This window comes from Dromiciops gliroides, chromosome 2 (assembly GCF_019393635.1).
Source record: "Dromiciops gliroides isolate mDroGli1 chromosome 2, mDroGli1.pri, whole genome shotgun sequence".
Classification (NCBI taxonomy): domain Eukaryota; kingdom Metazoa; phylum Chordata; class Mammalia; order Microbiotheria; family Microbiotheriidae; genus Dromiciops; species Dromiciops gliroides.
In genome coordinates, this window is record NC_057862.1 from 97,858,902 (window position 1) to 97,882,131 (window position 23,230).

The 23,230-nt window shown below is 39.5% G+C and overlaps 1 protein-coding gene across 1 annotated transcript in view; it reads left to right on the forward strand.

Annotated features, from left to right (window-relative positions):
* LOC122738349 (actin-binding LIM protein 1-like) overlaps positions 1-18,430 on the forward strand; it is a 342,439-nt gene extending 324,009 nt beyond the window's left edge. Inside the window, exons 7-8 of the mRNA XM_043980400.1 lie at positions 12,854-12,941; positions 18,357-18,430. Coding sequence (XP_043836335.1) covers positions 12,854-12,941; positions 18,357-18,430 — 162 coding nt within the window. The remainder of the gene's footprint in view (positions 1-12,853; positions 12,942-18,356) is intronic.
* Positions 18,431-23,230: the final 4,800 nt, after the last annotated feature.

Here is a 23,230-nt window from a genome sequence, read left to right on the forward strand (position 1 = left end):
CTTTGCCTTTTTTTTTTTTTAATCTTGAACAGCTGGTCAGAAGAATTGAAGCAGGAAAATGCTAATTTGTTTCTCTCTTAGCCATATTGTGTCCATCCTTCCTTACTTGGAACAATCGGTCCTTCTTCGCTGGGACACAAGAAACTTCTTTGAAACAGAACCTAGTGGCATTAGAGAAGGTTGTAGTTGGTATGTCCACAGGCCTTCCCTTCAATCCTTTCTCATTGCAGGGTGTCAGGATCTGCAATAACGCCAACTATGTTTTGTGAGGGCTGCCTGTGGATACCCAGCTCTCTACCTGCGCCTAGGCTACAGAGCAGTCACTTGGGCCAAGGCACTGTGTCATCTCCTCCCCACCCCTCTGTGTGCATGTCTGTGTGCGCTATATCAGGGAAACAGTGTCCTGGAAAAGGTAAATGTTGAACTTGAGGATCAAGCCAGGCCAGTTGGAGTGGAAACCTCTCCCACTCAGAGAAAAAGACATGAATGATAGAAAGGTGAGTCAGCTCCTACACAGGCCTCTAATGGGAGGAAATCAAGGAGCTCTCCCACCTCTGCCCTTCCCACCCCATCGCTGTACCTGCCTGTTTTAGCCATCTATCTTTGTTACTCCCTTTTCCTCAGGGACTGTGGGAGCTGGCATTTCTGGGGTGTGTGTGTGTGTGTGTGTGTGTGTGTGTGTATGCACACAGGAGAGCAGCTCCACCCATTCCACCTTCCCAGTCCCCACCTTTTTGTTGCCCCTACCCCGCCCCCCCCCCAAAGGCCCAAACCATTCTCCTTCCCTATTCCAGGTCTTAACTGAATCCTGAAGGAGTAGAGGGGAAGGTGGTCACAGAGCTAAGAGGGGAAAAGAAGTCAAATATCACAATATGACTATTTTTTTCCCATTCTCTAAAAGCAAGTTTTAGGGTTTTGGTAAGCCTGTGATCTCACAGAATCATAGATTTAGAGCTGGAAGGGTCCTCAGGAACCATCTAATCCAAACCCCTCCTTTTTTTTTTTTAAGTGAGGCAATTGGGGTTAAGTGACTTGCCCAGGGTCACACAGCTAGTAAGTGTGTGTTAAGTGTCTGAGGCCAGATTTGAACTCAGGTACTCCTGACTCCAGGGCCAGTGCTCTATCCACTGTGCCACCTAGCTGCCCCCAAACCCCTCCTTTTAAAGGTGACTAAACTGGGTTCTGGAGAGGTGAATAAGTTTGTCCAAAGTCACATAGTAAATTATGTGCCAACATTTTTCACCCAGACCCCCTGACTCCAAATCCAGACCTCTTTCTTCACTGATATGTGTTAGCTTGAAATAGAATGAGTAGAGATCAAAATCTCTCCATACTTTCTCCTTCCATTAAATTTTATTCCTGTTCTTCCATAAGTCTTCCAGAGAAGAAGCACTCAATGAATGAACTAGGCCCCTCCTCTTGTTCTTTACTATCCAAATAGTGACTGCATCTAGGTGGCACAGTGGGTAGAGCACTGGGTCTGTAGACAGGAAAACTCATCTTTGTGAGTTCAAATCTGGCCTCAGACACTTACTAGCTGTGTGACCCTGGGCAAGTCACAACCCTATTTGCCTCAGTTTCCTCATCTGTTAAATTATCTAGAGAGGGAAATGGCAAACCACTCCAGTATCTTGGTCACAACTAAACAACTGAACAACAGCAAAATTACCATGAAGCCTTAAAGGCTGCTCATTTTTTGTCTCCCATTGTCATTACATGATTAACTTTTCCAATCACTGGCATCCTTGGAATGGAATGGAAAGGCATTTAATGAAGAAGGAAGGAAGGAAAGAGGGAGCACTTATTAATTTCCTACTATGTACCACTTTACAAACATTATCTCATTTGATCCTCACAACAACCCTGAGAAGTAGATGCCATTTTGCATTTGGGGAAACTGAGGCAAGCAGAGGTTAAATGATTTGCCTCGGGTCACACAGCTAGTAAGTACCCAAGGCTGGAGCTGAAGTCTCAGGTCCAGAATTATATCCCCTGCTCTACCAAGCTTCCCACATTTCTAACCACTGTGCAAGGTGCTAGAAATACAAACAGGAAAACAAGATAGTTCTTGCTCTCAGGCATTAACATTCTAATTAGGGATAGGAGGCTATGGCTGAAGAGCAGATGAGAAAACTCAGTTGTCTTTGGGTTGCAGGGCAGGATTATGACAAAGCTCAGCTGTCCTCAGGGGAAAATGGCAGGTCAGATGGCAATGCATGGGAGGCTGGGGTGGCATAGAAGCAATTCTGTGATGCTTAAGATCCAGTAGATTCAAGGAAGCAGTGGCAAGGTTAGATGATAAGGTCCAGTGGTCCCCTTTCTTTTTTTTTTTTTTTTTTTGCAGGGCAATGGGGGTTAAGTGACTTGCCCAGGGTCACACAGCTAGTAAGTGTCAAGTGTCTGAGGCCGGATTTGAACTCAGGTACTCCTGAATCCAGGGCTGGTGCTTTATCCACTGCGCCACCTAGCCGCCCCACCTTGGTCCCCTTTCTTACTGAAAGGATTAGAGCTTCCAACTCCCTGTTCATCCCAACAGTGGGAGCACCATGTCCCCAGCCAATGACTTCTGAGAATCAGATAGTGGTCCAGAAGGTGCTAGTGGAACAGGACTCTGGGTTACCTCTCTTTGGGATGAGGATGGGAATGGGAATGGTCAACATTCGTCCAAAAGTCTGAAACCTGAGACTGGGGAAGGGAAGGAGAAGGTCTCCCTCCTTTAATTCTTGCTGGCCCCTCAGGGACCTGTTGCATCTGGGTATCTGGTGGAGGCATCACCCCTGATGAAATGAGTTACCTTTTGCATCATTTAAACACATTGTTATTGGCAATACACTATGGCACTCTGAGATCTTCACTGCATTTCTGGTGTGTGCAGTTCTCAATCTTCCCAGGGAAACACTGTGGTGCAAAGGATGAAGTGCTTAGATTTGGAGTCAAAAGACTTGGTGGGTTCAAATCCCAACTTACCACTTGAGTGATCTTGAGCAAACCACTTCATTTCTCTTGGCCTTATTAGTTTTCTCATCTTTAAAATGAGAAACTTTAAATGATCTCTAAGTTATCTTCCAGCCCTTAGATCCTATGAAATTTTGACATGTTGATTTATGATTCTCAATCATATAGCATCAGAATAGTGGCTTGAACAGTTTTGTATTAGGGCATGATGGTATATGCACTAGTTTTAACTGACCAATACATCAAGAAAGGCTGAAAATATGTGCAATGGACTACTATGGACTTCCCACCTCCGCAGAGGGGAAGGTTAGGGTGCTACTCTTAGCTCTTCTTTTAAGCTGAGCTCATTCTTTTTTGTTTTTGTTTTTGTTTTTAGGGCAATGAGGGTTAAGTGACTTGCCCAGGGTCACACAGCTAGTAAGTGTTAAGTGTCTGAGGCCGGATTTGAACTCAGGTACTCCTGAATCCAGGGCCAGTGCTTTATCCACTGCGCCACCTAGCTGCCCTGAGCTCATTCTTTATCGTTTTACTTTTTATTTTTGTGCATTTGTGGTTCTTTCCATTTCCATTGTGGTCATTGTTTTCTTGGCTCTGTTCACTTCACTCTACATTAATTCCTGTAGATCTTTCCACATTTCTCTATAACTTTCAAATTTATCATCTCTTATAACACAGTATTATTATGTCATTACATTCATGAATCAATTTATTTAGCCATCTCCCATACCAATATCTTATCTTTTTTCATCTTTTTTTTTTTTTTAAGGCAGTCAGTGTTAAGTAACTTGCTCAGGATCACACAGCTAGTGTCTGAATCTAGATTTGAACTCAGGACCTCCTGACTCCAGGGCCACTGCTGTAGTTACTGCACCACCTAGCTGCCCCAACTGTACCACCTAGCTTCCTCCTAATATCTTCTTTTTTTTTTTTTTTTTTTGGTGAGGCTATTGGGGTTAAGTGACTTGCCCAGGGTCACACAGCTAGTAAGTGTCAAGTGTCTAAGGCTGGATTTGAACTCAGGTACTCCTGAATCCAGGGCCGGTGCTTTATCCACTACGCCATCTAGCTGCCCCCCCAATATCTTCTTAAATGCTTTTGTCATCCTCTCACATAATCTCCTGAGTACTAAGGTAAAAAGAGAGTAAATGTGCAGACTTCACTCATACTTCTGATAAAACTAAGTCAGCAAATCTGTTCTCTTTCACATTTATTTGTTATTTGAGTATACATATACACATTCCACTTCCAAGTGTTTTCAGGATGATCTCACTCAGTTGGATTTTAGACTAAACTCTCATTATGCTCATTTTCTCCTCATCTGTTTTTTTACATACTATGAGGTAGTAATAGATGTAATGCTCCTTGGTAATTCATTTTTTTTAAAGAGTTTATGTTCTTAAAGTGAAGGTTGCTTGTGGTAACCTTGTCTTTCTGTGTTATTAAGAGAATAAATGCTGGCTGAGTGGATTTCTAGGCTTTTTCTGTTTATTCATTGTAGATAGTATTTTGTTTCAGTTTAGATTTTCTAAGAAATGGTGATAGTCAATATTTTTTTCCTTTTTCCTATTTTCAGAGTAGACAATTTGTTTTAACAGATCAGATTAGAGCTGCTATAATAGCAAGTAGTATCTTCTGATTATTTTCTTTTCGTTTGGTATTGTCTCACCTTCACTATAACCAGTCCACCATCTGATTACAAAGAGATGACTCTCAATTGACTTCTAATATCTCTAACTACTCAAATACTCTGCAGTTACTCTGTAACTACTAATTTAAGACAACAGTCAGTTGCAATTTTTTGTAATGGCATTAGGTGCTTCCCCAAGTTCTAGCTTCCTCCAATTCTCTTCTTGGAAGTAATACTCATAATGAACAGTCATAAAATGTCTGAAGAGTCTACAAGCCTTCAATCTCAAATATTCAACCAGATTTGTCAGCAATTATTACCATTCTCCTATACACCCACCTTTACATTGAAGTCATTATACATCAAGACTATTGAAAAATGAACCAAAAGAGATTTTGATTTAGTTTTGAGGACCCTGTCAAGTTCCCCATAAACTGTCTCTTTTTTACCCTCTGCAATAGTTAGCTTCTGGTGTGTGAAGAGGCAGCACAGCACATGGGATAGGGAGTTGGCCTTGGCTTCAGAAAGGCCTGCCTCAGACACATACCAGCTGGACAAGTCACAGAACATCTCCAGGCCCCAGGAAACTCTCTTAAACTCATAAAGATCAGGTGCCACACTGCATTGGTAGAGGGAGTATCCTTATTAGGAGTTCTCTACATCAGTAAAACCATGGATGTAACTTAAAAATTAAAAATGTTTCCTTGTTTATGTGACCTGGGGTAAGTCACTTAACCCCCTGGCTCCCATTTTCCCCATGCAAAAAAAGTAAGAAGTCTAACTAGATGATCTCTCAGATCCCTTCTAGCTCAAAATTTAGAATTCTCTTATCCTAATTATCTTCATTTCCAGATCACCATCCAGGCCCTTTGCTGCCTACACATTGTGGATTAATAAGATAAGAAAGCCAAAGAATTCTTGCCCTCAGGAAGCTTACATTCTAACGTGAGAATATAACACAGTGGATAGATAATACAGAGTTATGCAAAGATTTTTTGAGGGGGAAAAGGTATTCAAGATGGGAATGTGTGATCAGAATAGGAATCCTCCTGGCAGGCTCTTCTGTCTCACTCTTTGAGAACAGTGTAAGGCAAAATGAAATCTCTCATGATGTGATGCTTCTCATTGTCTTTAGATTCACAAAGAAACCAAATCTGCTAAGTCCTTTATTTGCCTCTATGAGAACCTATGAAACATCTTCTCATTTAGCTGTGACTTCTTTATCTTATAGTTACATTCACAGTGAGAATGGTAATGTGGAAATGGCTCAGTTCCTGTAGTAATGCATCAAGTTAGTAACCACTAGACAGAGTTCACACATGAAGGATACAAATAATTAATTTAATGTTTGAATACAGCCTAAATAACTGTATAACTTTTTAGGACACTCTGTTCCCTTTTCTACCTTTGCACCACCATCACCAAAGAAATAGAAACGGATGGAGGTTCTGTTTACATTTTCTTCTTTTTCATGGCTTAGTATGGCCAAAAGACTTTATCACCTCATGGTCAACTCTCTAGAAATGGGCCTCTCTGAACTGAGCTGAGCTGGTCATCACACATCAGATTAAGTCACTTGCTGGACTTATCAAGAAGCAAATAATTTTATAAATCTATCCATACCTGATTGAGGTTCTTTTTCCATTTTACTAAAGCATATTCTGATATATATGCAGAGAAGCCTTTTGGAAATTCCTGCTAAATCTGGGAAACTGTCAAATACTTTGCATATAAAAGGGCCAGGAGACCTTAGGTCTGCCTTTGCTCGCTTTAGCCCCTCTCTCTCTTACCATCCAAAATGCTTTTCCATTTCAACTTCTGCTGAGGCTGGTGGAGATGTGTAATTATGAACTCTACAAGGTAGGCAGGGACTTTCTCTTGTTACCTTTTGTGTCACCCCTGACCCCTACATCAGTACTCAGTATAGTGCCTTAAACAAAGTAGAAGCTTACTAGGTATATGTTGAATTGAGTGGGATATAGACTCCTAAAACTTTACGGATGAAAGGAATTTGAAAAAATCTGTGGTCCAAGGTTTCTTAACTTTCTGTATGTCTTTGACCCCCTTGACATTTTGGCAAAGCTTTGGAGCCTTTTCAGAATAATGTTTCTAAATGAATAAAAAAAATACATATGAATATGAATACAAAAGAAACACATTAGACCAAAATGTAGTTATCCAGATGTTGGGGGAAAAACAAGTACCATAGCCCAGATCAAGAATTCCTGTTATTGTCCAGCCTACTCATTTTACAGGAAGAAAATGAAGCCCAGAGAGGTGATATAACTTGCTAAATGCCACACAGCTAACTCATAGCATATCCAGAGCTAGAATTGAGGTCTCCTGACACCTCATCTTGTGCTCTTTTCATTCATTCTACCCTATGACCATATGCCTTTTCATATGCATATCAGGTCAGACTTTGGAATCCCATTCCCTCCTGCTGTTGTAGATGTGGCTGGCTTTCAGCACAGCATCCTTCTTGGCCTTTAATCTCTTGGATTTGCCCCAACAGCTGCTAGAGAGACTGCAGTGGTTTCCATGGTTACCAACTACCAAAGCCTACTAGGAATGGGATCAGGGAGGAGTGTAAAAAAGAAACTGGGAGAGGAAGGATTTGTTAGTTTTGCTCTCCCAGTTGTTCTTTCATGAACTATCCTTTGGGATGAATAAGTGATTGCAAAACTTGGTGTGCTTTTTTTTTAACCTCTTCTTTTCTTTTTCTTTTTTTTTTTGAAGGAAAGTCTGTTTTTGCTTTTTTATTCCTTGAAATGAATTGGGAAGGGAATTCATTAAGACCATTAAAAGCTTTTTGTATTAGGGAATGATAGGACTAAGCATATTTTCAGCACCAGTCCCTGAATTCTATCCTAGGGAGAAGTGGGAGTGAACACAGAAGACTAGAGAGGCTGTATTAAGTCTGGTTCCTTCTTCTCACTACCACCCCCACCCATTGGATGAGCCATCTGATCCTTTCTCTTTCTTTTTTAATTTTTCTTATGAAGGATAGTTCTGTGGGGAGGGGAGAGGAAGAGATAAAGTCAGATATGAATGTGATAGAAATAAAAGCAATCATGTATTTTAAAAATTTTTTCAAGCACAGCATAGTTTTTTAGAACTTCACAGAAAAGCAGATATAGGAACACTAGAGTTGCATTTTCAAAAGATTTTGGTTGATATATTTTATTTCTACATCAACTTAATTTCCCATTATATTCCTACTCTCCTCCACTCTGAGGTATCTAAGACAATTAAAAGGGGGGGGAAGCAGTTAACCAAAATTTACATATCCTTCAAATCCAATAGCATATACCCTCTTCCTTCTCTATGTCCCCCTTCCTCTGCAAAGGAGGGTGGGAAATGCATTTTCATATCTCTTATTTGGGGCAAAGCCAGTTCATTGTAATTATACAGTAAGGGGATTGAGGGCAGCTACATGGTGCAGTGGATAGAGTGCCACACCAGGAGTTAGGAAGACTCATTCATCTAGAAACGACTACTATATAAACAAAAGGGTATCAGTAAAATTTTATTTTTATGAAAATGTAAGGCCAAGCCTTAAAAGGGCTATATAGATAATGGTGATTAAACTACTTCTTGTAGTTTCTTTCATAAATGCCAAAGTCTTCATATGGCATTTAGCTTGGGTTTTTCCCCCTTAACCACCAAAGAGGCATCGTGTCATAGGTGAGTGGGGAGGAATCAATATCTCTGTTAAACAGCTTTGGAGACTGAAATTAGCCCATCAGTATAGCTTCCAATCTGTAGCAAAGCAAGATCATAACTAGGCATATTACAATTCCCCCATATCATAAAATGTATTTTTCTTTGAATAAAAATAAATAAATGGGTATCTTCATACACACCACCTAACCATGCCACAATCTTGCTGTTTTCTACCCTTGGAATTCATGCTATGGGTTACCTTGTAATTGAGATTTCCTTATAATGAGATCCTTTGATACTCCAGTAACCATACTCCCTTAGACTGTAGTTCCAGGAGAGCTGTTAGCTTTCCAAACTATACTTTCCTTCTTGGTTTAATCCTGTGATGTTAACAGCCATAAAGGTGGAATTAATTTGTAGGTTTATTATCATTAATTAAGCAACATTAAAAGAGCAACAATTGCTAGTATTCTGTTTACATGTAGACCTTTTAAAGACTCATTAATGAATCAGACTCTCCACTCTGTTTTTTTTGGTAAAATGTAATCTTTGCCAGAATGTGACTTCTCTTTGCTGGTGTTGTTAGCACAGTTTATAGTGGGGGGGGGGGGGCGGGCGGGCGGCGTAATCAGTGGTCTTGAAAAACCTCTGTTCAAACATACCAGCCTGTTTTCAGTGTGAACATTTAGGCCTTAAATATTAGCAAATGCTGCCAATCAGAACTCAATATTTCGTTTTGTCTCTAGACTTTAAAAAGTAATGAAGAAAATGTTAAAAAAAAAAAAACCTATACAGATTAACCTTAAAAGTGTGTCTGTCAATATTTACAAGGACAACTTGGTCCAGGTTCTGATGCTTACCATCTTGGACAAATCCATTCAAGCTTTGGTCTCCCAATCTGTGAAATGGAAAAATTTGAACTACTTACCTCATCACTTCTTCACAGGTTTGCTATGAAAAAAAATGTTCAATAAAGCTTTAGGGTGCCTTTTATTGTAAATGTGAGCATTTCCTTTTATATAGCATTCCCTTTCCAATCTCTGTCCCTCTTCAGAAGAATGTCTCCCATTAGATGTGGGAAAACTGGAATACTAATCCACTGTTGGTGGAGTTGTGAACTGATTGAACCATTCTGGAGAACAATTAGAACTATGCCTAAAAGGCTATCAAACTGTGCATACCCTTTGATCCATCAATACCGCTGCTAGGTTTATATCCCAAAGACATCCCAAAAAAGAGAAAAAAACCTATTTGTACAAAAATATTTATAGCAACTCTTTTTGTGGTAGCAAAGAATTGGAATTCAAAGGGATGCCCATCAATTGGGGAATGGCTAAACAATCTGTAGTATATGATTGTAATGGAATATCACTGTATTATAAGAAATAACAAGCAGGGGGAAGCTAGGTGGTACAGTGAATAGAGCACCAGCCCTGGAGTCAGGAGGACCTGAGTTCAAATGCGGCCTCAGACACTTAACACTTACTAGCTGTGTGACCTTGGGCAAGTCACTTAACCCCAGTTGCCTCACACAAAAAAACAAACAAACGCAAAAACAAAAAACACAAAACAAGAAATGACAAGCAGGATGATTTCAGAAAGGCCTGGAATGAACTTACATAAACTAATGTATAGAGAATCGAGCAGAAACAGGAGAAAATAGTGCACAGTGACAACAATTTTGTTCAATGAAGAACTGTGAATGACAACTATTCTTAGCAATAGAATGATCCAACACAATCCCAAAAGACTAATCATGAAATACTATCCACCTCCAGAGAAAGAATTAATATTAATTGAACACAGACTGAAGCATGCTATTTTCCACTTTCTTTCATTTTTTTCTTTTATTTGAGTTTTCTTATACAAAATGGCTAATATGGTAATGTTTTACATAATTGCACATGTATAACCTATATCTCATTGCTTACTGCCTCAGGGAAGGGGAAAGAAGGGAGGGAGGGAAAGATAGAATTTGGAATCAAAACTTTAAATAAAAATGTTTCTTAACATTAAAAAAAAAAAAGTCAGGGCAGCTAGGTGGCACAGTAGATAGAGCACCGGCCCTGGAGTCAGGAAGACCTGAGTTCAAATTTGGCCTCAGACACTCAACACTTACTAGCTGTGTGACCCTGGGCAAGTCATTTAACCCCAATTGCCTCACCAAAAAAAAAAAAAAGAAAGAAAGAAAGAAAAAGAAAATCTCCCTTTCCTGTAATTTGCCCATTCCTTACCTTCATTTATTAAAATCCCAACTCCCCCACCCCTTACTAGAGAATATCCAAGTGGATTTGTGTACTATATGTCTGATATTCTGATGATTCCCAGTCCCAATTTGGAGCTGTTAAGATGATTCCTTTAATTCCCCTACCACCACTACCACCACCAGTCTTCTATTTTTAAAACCCTTTTCTTTATACTTGTTTATATCACAAATGCCCTGATGTTGAAAATGACTATGAAGCATAAAAATCTTTCTAGGGTCACTCAGATTATAATTCCCATGTACTCACCCCACCACTATCACCACAATAACCACAATCAAAATATCCCTTGATCCTATGAAGCTCAGTAAGATAGGCAATTTTAATTCCAATGAGGAAGCTGATGATTAGAAGTTCAGTGACTTGCCCAAGGTCACACACCTAGAAAGTGACAGAGGTAAGACAAACTCATGTCAAAGAATGCTAAGTCCAGAGCTCTTTCCATTTTTTCTGTCTGGTTGAATAGCCTAGGACCAGGAAGAATGCCCAAATTTATTGCTGTAGCATGGATTTCATTGTGATGCATTTGCCTTTGAACAGATAGGTAATAATGAATAGAAGTGGCATATTCAAAGCAGGACAGCTTTATTTTTCATTTGATCTTTAATTAACATTTTAGAATGAGAACAAAAGATAGTCCTAGAGATGAGACCAAACTGCTTACAGGCACCAGCTTTGGAATTCATCACAAAAGTGATGACAAGAAGGGGGCAGCTAGGTGGAGCAGTGGATAGAGCACCGGCCCTGGAGTCAGGAGGACCTGATTCAAATCTGGCCTCAGACACTTAACACTTACTAGCTGTGTGAGCCTGGGCAAGTCACTTAACCCCAATTGCCTCACTTAAAAAAAAAAAAAGTGATGACAAGATAGAAAGTGAAAACAGTATAATTAAAAAGTCAATGCCTGGATTCAAATCCCGATTTTACTACTTACTATGTCTGTGACCCTGGTCTCTGTGCCTCGGTTTCCTCATCCATAAAATGAGGGGCTTGTACTAGATGGCTTCTGAAGTCCCATCTAGCTCTAAGTTTATGAAATTTAATCCCAGCTTTTATTTGTGTCCAGACTTTAGGCTGTTTTCCCCCATGAGCTGTGTAGCTGACCTCCACCCCACACTCAGATTAGGTTGTTAAAGTGCTTTTGTAGTTTCTACTGAGGGGCTTTAGTGCTCTGACCTCTCTTCTCCTGCTGAGATTTCACATGCAGAGGCCAAGATAGTCAGTGACCACATCTAATTCTGTCTCTCTATGGTGCCCTGCACATGCTTAGTGCTCAGCACTTACAACTGACAATTCTCCAGTTACATTGATAAAAGGATTTGATCCCAAAGGAGCTTTGTCCCTACCAGGTAATTATTCAGTGGTAAAGGGTTTGGGTTTTTATTTTTAGTTGTTATTTCATTATTTGGAGATATTTTTTTTTTGCTTGTCATAGGGAAAAGAGGCTTTTTCCCTTTTTTTTTTTCATACAAACATAATGTGACTTGGCACCTGCCTAGAGAATTGGTCTCACGTCCAGTGGCACCTGCTGTGATGGCATCTGTTATCTCAGAAATTGTGAAATACCGATGAATAATGTAGAGCCCTCTAAGCAAAATCTCCTCCTTTAGAAAAATCCCAATTTAAGAAGACATTGTTATTGGATCAGTGTAGATAGCATTGCTGGGAATTTGGTCCCCTGAGATAAAAAGCAGTTTCAGAAGTCCATCACAGTCGTCTGTCTTCTTGATGCTAGCTAGCTAGATCTGATTAGCTCCAGATTATTCAGCAGAGAAAGCAGAATGAAATCTTTTAAAGGCACTAGATTTGGGAAGAGAACAGATTAGAACCTATTTAAAAGGAAGGAGTAGAGAGTTGTTTTTTACCAAGTCAGCATAGATCAACAACAATAGTCCAAGGAAATGAAATTCCTCCTCTTAGTTGTTTTTTGAGGTGAGGCTTATGAGAGATGTGTGAATTATTTCAATCCTGCCCTTGGTGCACTCATCATTGTAAAATTGGGCACAGCCTGATGTAGACCAAGAAAGCCAGGGTTCAAAAAAGGAATGGAAACCAAGTAAAGCTGAGGGCTGGCACCTTCATTTGCTTATGACAGGCATTCGGGCTTCAGGAGCCAAACTTTGTCCTGACTTTTGGGCTTAAGCTTCGACGAATTTTAGGGTAATAAATTTGATATGACACTAGCATTATTTCTGATCACTCCCCAACTCCCACCTTCCCTAAGCCTGCCTACCGCCTAACTCCAAAAAAACAAAAACAGACATGGTGAGGATGTCTACAATAGTGACAGGGGAATGTGGCATAGAGTAAAGAGTTTCCCTCTCCCTCTTTTTCCTTGTAGGCTGGTGATAAACACTACCATCCAAGCTGTGCGCGATGCAGCAGGTGCAACCAAATGTTCACAGAAGGAGAGGAAATGTATCTTCAAGGTAAGATGGATTCAGCAACAGAGTATCTTTTCTATTCCAGAAAGAAAACTAAACCCGCTACTTGGAGTAGTAATGCTTCCGTGGGGGTTTCCTCACTTAATTGTTTTACTGATCTTTTTTTTTTACACTACAATCATTATCCCTAATCCCTCTCCCACTACATATAGAACCCTCTCAAAACAAAGAACATGGGGCAGCTAGGTGGCGCAGTGGATAGAGCACCGGCCCTGGATTCAATTCAGGAGGACCTGAGTTCAAAATAGGCCTCAGATACTTGACACTTACTAGCTGTGTGGCCCTGGGCAAGTCACTTAATCCCAATTGCCTCACTAAATAAATAAATAAATGAATGAATGAATGAATGAATGAATGAATACATACATACATAGAACAACATTTAAGTATTCAATAAAGGGGCTCTTCATTTGCTGATCCAAGCCTAATAAACAGTGCCAGAAGCTACCTAATTATGTAGTTAATCAGACCAGCCTCTGAGGAAGAGCCCAGAGTCCTCAGGGGAGTCTCTGGGTGGAGACATTGGTCCAATATCCATTTCTAGAGGGTCGTTTGGAATATAATTTTGAGTAATTTCTCCAGGATGAAAATATTTTCGGTTTTCGGTTTGTTGGGTGTTTTTTGTTTACTCCTCTGAAAACCTAGAAGGTGAGAGAAAGGAAGTAGAAAAGAATCTTTTCCCCATTCAACTTTTTGATATTTTTAGAAGGAAAAAAGTAAGTCTCTCTAGTTAGGAAAGAGCTTATGCACATAACTAGCAAGTACCCAGGAAGCACTGTAATCATGGTACCCAGAAGGTCAGAACATTGCATTTCACCTTTTCTCATTGCATACTAACTCTGTATGTTTTTATCTGTGCTTTGTAGTTGATTTATATTTTTCATGCACATAGGAGATGCTTGTAGAAATTATTCTACATAGAAGAGAAATATTTGTTATTTAGTCTATGCTGCTAAAATGCAACTTTTGCGGTGACATTCCTATTCAAAAGACCCCTATCTGATATGATTTTGGAGGCACTGCAAAATAATGGCCACAGATCACTAAATTTTAACACTAATAATGCCACCTGATATTTATAGCTTTCTAGCTTTCAGTACACTTTCAGTCAGTGGTCAGTCAGTCAATAAGGATTTATAAGTGCCTAATGTGAGCAAAGCACTACATTAAACACTGGGAATCAAAAGAAAGGAGAAAAGTCCCTGCCCTCGAGGAACTTTTTGGTCCTTTGAAGTTAGGTAGGATAGGCAATGTTAAGCCCAATGAGGAAGGTAGTGTTTAGAGAAGTCAGTGGACTTACCCAAAATCACATACTAAATAGTGAAAAAGGTAAAACTCAAAGCCCAGGGGGCAGCTAGATGGTGCAGTGGATACAGCACCGGCCCTGGATTCAGGAGGACCCAAGTTCAAATCGGGCCTCAGACACTTGACACTTACTAGCTGTGTGACCCTGGGCAAGTCACTTAACCCTCATTGCCCCGCCCCTCCCCCCCCCAAAAAAAACACAATTCAAAGTCCTCCCATAAGATGCTGAGTCCAAAGCTCTTTCCACTTCGCCATGTTTTTCCATCTGAGTGGATGACCAGGAGGAATGCCAAAATTCATCGCTATTTCATGGATTTCATTGTTATGCATTTGTCTTTGGACAAATGTGCTCTTTCTACTGCTGTAACAAGGGCCATGTTCCAAGCAGGACAGCCTAATTTTTCTTGTGGTTTCCAGTCAACATTTTAGGACTTCATAGAATACTGATTATATCTTTCTAAAATTAGGGGTTTAGAGGAAATTGGGTGATTTTATGTCCACTGGTGAATGAGTCACATAGACTCCAGGGGTCTGGACCACATCATTAAAAAAAAAGTCTTGGGAGATGAATGAAGAAGGTGATTACAACCCCCCTATATCACTCTGGCACATTAATATTAACAATACTAGACCGTGTGTTAGAATGGGAAAAATCCCCAAACCCGGAGATTACCCCAACATTCTATTTATTCCAAGACAACCTTTGGTATGCTTTCCTGTGCTCTCAACCCTCCCCCTGAGAAGAAGGAACGGTTTCTTCTTCCGCAGCTTGAACTCAAAGCTAAATATCTGAGGCTCTGAGTCACATTCCATGTGTGTGTCTGACCTCCTGATGAGAATGTTTACATTTTGTGCTGCTGGCAATCAGAAGCAGACCTGGGATTCTGGGCTTTAGCCCTGTGCTCAAGAGAGCCTTTGGAATGAGAGCTTCCCTGGGATCTGACCTTGGCGAGACTACTTAGACTGCTTTGCATTATCAGGACTTCCTCTGCCTTTCATGGTGTTAAAACAACTTCAGTTTTTACATGATGGAATGAGAAATATTTGGGAGAGGGAAATGCTTGTTAAGCAGACATTAGTGGACAATAGTATTTTGATTTTTAAATCTGTTTTTGTTGCCATCAGTTACATGGGATTATAGACTGTGGTAGTATTATATACTATTGAGCAAAAACCACTTAGAAGTTATTTTAAACTTAATTACTTCAAAGCATATATATATGCATATATATTATGAATATATAGATATCATTGACTTTAAAAGTGTTTAAAGCACTCACAATAATAATAAAAATGTTTTTATAATAGAATGTTAAACCTAAGAAGTACTTTAGAGTTTATCAATTCTAACCCCCTCATTTTACAAAAGAGTAAACAGTCCCAGGGAGGTTAAAATAATGACTATCAAGTGCCCCAAATAAGAACAGCAGTGGTAATTAACAACAACAATGATCAACATTTATGTAACTTCTTTAAGGTTTGCAAAGCACTTGACATGTTATCTCATCTGATGCTCAGAACAACCCAGGGAGATAGATGGTATTGCTGTCCCTAGTTTATGGATGTGGAAATTGAGGCAGACAAGATGTCATATGACTTGTTCAAGGTCATTAGTATCTGAGGACATATTTGGACTCATGTATCCCTGACATCAGGTATAGCCCCCCTATTCAATGCACCACCTACCAACCTCTAAGGATCAGAGATGTAGAACTAATAAGGACATTAGAGGTCATTTAGTTCACTCCCCTTATTTTACAAGTGAGGAAAATAAGACCCCACAAGGTCAAATGACTTGACCATGGTCATACAAGTTATAAGTATCAGAGCTGGGCTATGGACCCAAGCAATCTGATTCCATAGCCGCTCCATTCTAGCTCTCTTTCCACTTCCAGATACCAAGTTCCATAATTTTTTTTCATAGACTAGAAGACTTATTAACTTATCAAAGGATCATAGAACTGAAAACTACAAGGATTATGAGATGTCATCTAGTCCAACTCTGATTTTATCAGTGAGAAAATGGAGGCACCAATAGGTCAGATGACTTGTCAGATGACTCTTACACAACTTCTACACAGTGAAGCTTTTATCAACTTTTTTTTTTCATTTTTTATATCCTTTAAACTGTTCTCTGAACCTGGGCAGATCTCATTTTCATGTGGGTTTTAATCTTTAATGTACATAGAGATGTAACCTCATCCCGAAATTCATATTAATTGGATAATAATTACAAAGTTAAAAGGTAAAGTGATTTCTAGCATAGCTTCGTAAATAAAACCATTTTGAGATGCCATCTTATCCTGACCCAAGTGGCAAAGTAACAGAATTATACAATTCAATGCTCAAGGGGCTTTAGGTATTCTTATATGTTGTTGAGGGTATTATAATTTAGTGAATGTTTTAGCATAATAATCTAGGAATATAGTTAATTATAAGATCAGTCATTGTCTTTCACCCAGCTATAGCACTGCTGAGTCTATACCCTAAGGAGATTATTAAAAGGAAAATTTGACCAAAAGTATTCATTGGTGCTTACTCATAAATAAGGGAGGAGCTGTATGTCCAATAATTGGAGAATATCTAAATAAAATGTGATATGTCCATGTGAGAGCATATTTTATTTGAGAAATTGACAGTTTATGAAGAATACAGAGAAGCATAGAAAGTCATTCAAAATGATGGAAAGTGGAGAACAGAAGTGAAAAATATTGATTATACTATTAAAAAAATTTTAAGTACACCTTTAGAAAAGAGGAGTCAATGGGTAAATAGATTGGTACTTTTACTTAAAGTTTTTATTTTTAAATAAAAAGGTAAATAGTTCATATTCAAGTTTGATACAGTTCCATATTGCATTTGTGTTTGTTAAGATTATAGATGTTTCTAATTAATTATTTAATCCAAACAGTTAATTAGTATTTCAGTTACATAATATCATTCATCCTGGTTGACTCTTTGTTTTTTCCTGCCACTGAATTTACTGGTCATTTTAATGTCACATAAACATGTCTTGCATTTATGAAATTATAATGTATTTAGTGAGAAACATCATTGCCTAATGGATAGATTTCTGGCATTGGAGTCGGATAGCCTGGGTTCAAGCCCCACCCCTGGCACATAGCAGCTGGTCTGATCCTTGAGCGAGTTAATTTATCTCTTGGTATGATGGGCCAGTCTTTAAGATCACATGTTGTAGGACAGTTTCCTGTCTGCATTAGTAAAGGGACCTCCTATCACCTACAATGAAATCCCAGGGCTAGCCCTGCCCACTTCCCAGTGTAGTTTATAGAAAAGTAGTCTGGCATAAGGAATAGAGGGCCAGCCTCATACTCAGGAAGAATTGAGTTCAAATCCTAACTTTGGCAAAAACTAAGAATTGTAGGCAAGGCATTCAATCTAGCAGTGCCCCAGAAACTTTATAAGACTTTAAATTACAGAAGAGTTGTCTACTTTTGTTGTTGGAGGTAGTTTTTACATCTGAAGTTACAATCAATAATGAAATATGAGGAGGGAGGGAAAGAGAGGAAAAGAAATATGTGTCATATAAAGATTTATTTATTTATATATATCTGTGTATGTATATATACGTATGCATATAAATACATACATACATACATACCTACATGTATCTGTATAGTATCAAAGCATACTGGTAGTCATAGATAAATTGTCTCAGGACATTTTTGAGTGTTTTCTGTAAGAGATAACTGTGTTTGGGGGGGGGGGCTAGGTAGCGCAGTGGATAAAGCACTGGGCCTGGATTCAGAAGACCTGAGTTCAAATCTGGCCTCAGACACTTGACACTTACCAGCTGTGTGACCCTGGGCAAGTCACTTAACCCCCATTGCCCCGCAAAAAAACCAAACAAACAAAAAAAAGTGGTAACTATATTTTCTTTAGCGTAAATAAGGACTTAACTATGGAAAATATATCCAAACCCTTTTGGGAAGTTTCTTATTCCATTCTTTGAGAGTGAATGATTCCCTTTAAATCCAAGTCATGGGGATGTAAACAATGCTCAACAATTTTGTGGCTTCTTACTCTTTCTTCTGGAGCCATTTTACTGTTAACTGATTCATTTTGTCTTCCCAGGTTCTACCGTTTGGCATCCCGACTGTAAGCAGTCTACTAAGACTGAGGAGAAACTCCGGGTAAGGGAAGTTTGAGGACTGGTGCTTAGCTCTATTTACAAACCAGATTGTTTTACATATTGGGTCACCCTTGGGCAAAACTGATTTCTCCTGTGCCTCAATATCTGATTATAGCCTATTGCTCCAAATTATAGAGATGGATGCTAGTCTTGCCTTGCTAAAGCAATTTCCCAAAAAAAACCACATGAAGGGAAATTTGAATAATACAGATGATAAAAGGAAATCATTTGGTCTTTGTTTCAACATCTTTGCAATCTACTAGTCATGCCTTAGTACTACTTTGTTGAATTTAGCACAAAACAGATTCCCATTTCAACCTAAAGAAAGTTATCATTCATAACTTGAACATTAGTAATTATCAAAATGAACCCCTCAGAACCAAAATTGCCAAAGAAGCCTCAGTGTCCACAAGGTTGTTCTCTTACTTCTGGGTTGCATAATCAGAGATTAGGAAGCTAAGTGGTACGGGGGATATTGTGTTGGACTTGATCCCAGAAGAAAGACCTGAATTCAAATCCTGCCTCAGACACTTACTAGCTGTGTGACTCCAGATAAGTCACATGACATTATCAGCCTTTAGTTTTTTCATCTGTAAGTTGGATTTAATAATAGCCCCTACCTCACAGGGTTATTGTGAGGACCAAATGAGATAATATATACAAAGTGCTTTTCAGACCTTAAAGAGATATATAAATGATAGCTATTGATATTCACAGTGGGAAGGCATCTTGGTAGCCATATGGCCCAACCCATACCTAAAAAACAATCCCACAACATTCTACACATTCTACAAGTGATCATTCAGCCTCCACTTGAAAGCCCTCTACCTCCTCATTCAGACCATTCCATTCTTGACAGATGTTAGCATTTCCCCCCATTTAAAATAAGCCTAAATTTAATTCTTTACAACTACCACCTATTGCTTTTTTGGGGGCAGGGTAATGAGGGTTAAGTGACTTGCCTAGGGTCACACAGCTAGTAAGTGTCAAGTGTCTGAGACCAGATTTGAACTCAGGTCCTCCTGAATCCAGGGCTGGTGTTTTATCCACTGCACTACCTAGCTGTCCCTCTCACCTATTGCTTCTTAGACTGCCCTCCAGAAAAGGCACAACCTTCCTTGAAGATACATCCTTCCCTAGTCTTCTTTTCACGAGACTAAATACCTCCATTTCCTTCAATCACGCCTCTTATGACATCACCATGAGGCCCTTTCCCATGCTAGTTACCCTCCTCTCCATATTCCCTAGCTTTTCTATACCCTGCCTAAAATGTGACCTATAGAACTGAACACACTGTCTCAGAGGTGGTGTGATGAGGGCAGAACACCATGGAACTCTCACCGTCTTATTCCTCCTCTTAAGGGGAACAAACTCATCAGGTGGCTTTGGAATTCAGCACAAGGAAAGTTCAGGTGCCCCCTCCCCCACTATAATCCTATAATTTTTAATAAAAACCAGGAGAATAGTGCCCTATCATTAGAATATGTTGGGGGTTTTTACCCTCAAAGTCCTCTGCTAGTTTTAAGTAAATTCTCAGAGTAGCTCTAAGGCAGGCAAAAAGACTAGGCCTCCAAGTAGGGTCAGAACCTAGACTTGCATGCTACATGGAGTTTAGACAAACAGTGTGATGGAGTGGGCAAAGGGCCGGCCTTGGCATTAGGATGACTTAGTCCTGCCTGTATCATATACTCACTGCAGGATGATGGGCAAGTCACTTAACTTCTCAGTACTTTTGCTATGGCTACAATTTAGAGACAAGTTCAAGAGCGGTATCAGTGAAGGGAGTTACCATACCAGAAGTTACCTGCACTCATGAAATCACAGATCCAGACCTTCTCCTACTCCTCCCCCCTACTCCCACCTCCCCCCCAAAAAAAGACATTTGCCACTCAGGAAGCTAAGTGATGCAGTAAATAAGAATTTCCAGCCCTGGAGTCAGGAAGACCCAAGTTCAAATCTGATCTCAGTCAGTTATTAGCTATGTGACCTTGGCTAAGTCATTTAACATTTGTTTGCCTCAGTTTCCTCATCGTAAAATGGGGATGATTTTAATAATAGTAAATAATAAAACACCTACCTCTTGGTATTGTAATGAGGATCCCATGAGATAATAATTGTACAAAGGTTAGCTATTACATTAACTATTATATTAGTATATAATTTGTACCATATTGTTATAACTGTTGGCTACTATATTAATCCCAGAATTCTCTCCCTGTGGTAGGCAGTATTTATTAGAACAAGAATGAACAGGCTTTGGATGTGTGAGAGCAAACCCGGTGCCCACATGACTGAAGGAAGCTTTCTCTGGTGGCCCAGCACCAAGAGGGTCTGGAGTTTATTTCAACCAGTTTGGTTTCACAAAGAAGGGTTTTCCTGGACTTTCTTTAGCAGTCTACATTTGATTATGCTAGTTGTTTTACTAGTTTGCCCTTTGCTATTATAAGAAGTAATATGGCTGACCAATTAATTTACTGAACTCATTACCAGAGCAGCAAGTGTTAGTAATGTGGACACCGCGATTAATGTAACTTATGAGTATTAACCTTCTGAAAAAGCATCGGGCCCCTTTTGCTCTAGCTTTTGCCAGTTTTACCAGATGTTGCAGCTGTTCTTTCTAGTGTCTTTGTTTCACTTAATTACACACGCACACATAAACACACATACACATGTTATCCTTTGTTCTTTTTTGTTTCAAGTACATGCAATCTCCCAAGTCCTAAGAGCTTAAAGAATATCTCTACATGACCTCAAGTCCAACAACACCCTCATTCTATTTATGAAGAAAACCAAGGCTGAGTGGTTAAATGTGCCCAGGGCCACACAGCCAGTAAGTATAGGACTAGACCTCAGGTCTTTCTGACTTCAAGTCTCGAGTTCTGTCCACAATGACACCTTGCTGCTTCAAATCAGATGGCAATGTTTTGTAATTCACATGTTTTGGGTATCTTTCCTTTCTCTGTGATGTGCAAACACTCTCGCCTTAGTACTCACAGTTATCTTGGGCAATGGTCAAGAAAAAAATGATGAAGACTCTCACAGAATGGAAGGAAAAAGGAAAAGATGACAGGATTTTCCACTACTTTTTTTAGTGAGGACACAACAGAAGCTGCAGAACATCCTTTAAACTCTGTGTAATACCATTAGCCCATCTGCAAGATGATTGAGCTGCTGACCTCCCTCCAGTAAATTTTGCATATGAATGATCTGGGAATTGATTGCATAAAACCCTGATGCCACAAGGAAAGGACTGATAAGTCCTTAATAAAGACATTTATTCTCAAATGGCAAATGTTCAATAGAGCCATGAGATGGCCATGAGATAGTCATGCCATGATACCCAGAAACCATCTTGTTAGCTCTGCTCACATCTCCTACCATCACCATGATGTTATTGGTGGATTCTGGATCTATCATTTTACCCTAGTCTTTAGACAAGTCTTTTATATAATCTCCCCGACCCCATGAGGATTAAGTGACTTGCCCAGGGTCACACAGCTAATAAGTGCCAAATGTCTGAGGCCAGATTTGAATTGAGGTCCTCCTGAATCCAGGGCTGGTGCTTTAGCCATTATGCCACCTAGCTGCCCCTAGGCAAGTCTTTTAAAGTATAGATGAACTTATTAAAAGGCCAGATATTTCTATCTATAGAGATGCATAGATATACATGTTCAGATACACATATCCATGTGTATATAATATATTTACATATATGTAATATGAATATATATCTTTTTTTTCCTCTTCGTGCATACTGGGCAAGAGTAGCCCAGTGTATTCATGCTTTAGATCTGCTTAAGAGAGCTAAAGTTTACCATGGGATTCATTAATACTCTAGTGCAGCCTAGTTCTCCTACCAGAGGATCCAGTTCAACAACTACCATGTTCCCTTACCTCTAGAGGATGTGGCCCCATGGTGGAAAGGAAAGAGCAGTGAATTTAGAGTCAATGGATCAAATTTATACTTATGACCTTGAGCAAGTTATTTCATCCCCTCTCCCCATCCATACCATAAAGAAGGTTGGCTCAATGACCTTGAAGGTCTCTTCCAACTCTAAAACTACAGTGCTGAGGATCCCAAGTCTTCCCAGGGTATAATGGAACTCTGAAGTGTGGTCTTTGCTGTTCTAGTTGTGCCTACAGAGCACTCACTAGCATAGATAACCCTGGAGGCACCATCATTAGGAAACTGACTTGTGGATAGATGAAATCAATCTTGTGATCTCTTGAGAGTATTTCTACATTGGCCAATTCCTGAGTCAAACTCTGCAGCAGTGTACCCTTAGTGCAGTTTCCATAGTAAAATGGGATAAAAACAACTGCTCAGTATCCCCACTGAGTAATCCACAGTCTGGCTATTTTATAACTCAGGCAAAGTTTACGAAAACAGATTTTTTAAGAGCTTCTCAGTAGTCTTCTTTATCAATGTATCATAAGAATTTTCAGGCCAAAGTTAATTGGGTGGGGAGCCCCATTCTGTAGCCAGTCAATCAACGAGTACTTTTTAAATTCCTACTGTGATTCAGGCACAGTGCTAGGCACTGGAGGTTCCTGCAAAAATGAAGCTGCAACAGTCCTCAAAGAGCAGATTCTATAGGACAAATATATATACATATAAGTGAATACCAGATAGAATCAAAGTAGATAGAGGTTATGGGAGCCTGGGGAGCACTAACTGCTGAAGATTTGGAAGGTATCATATACTTGGACTGTGATCATTGAGTGGCAAGCAATATATGATGCTGTGATCAGGGATTTGCTGTTGACTTTACAGATAATGTATTTGTAATTATTAATGAATGGTAAACACCTTTAT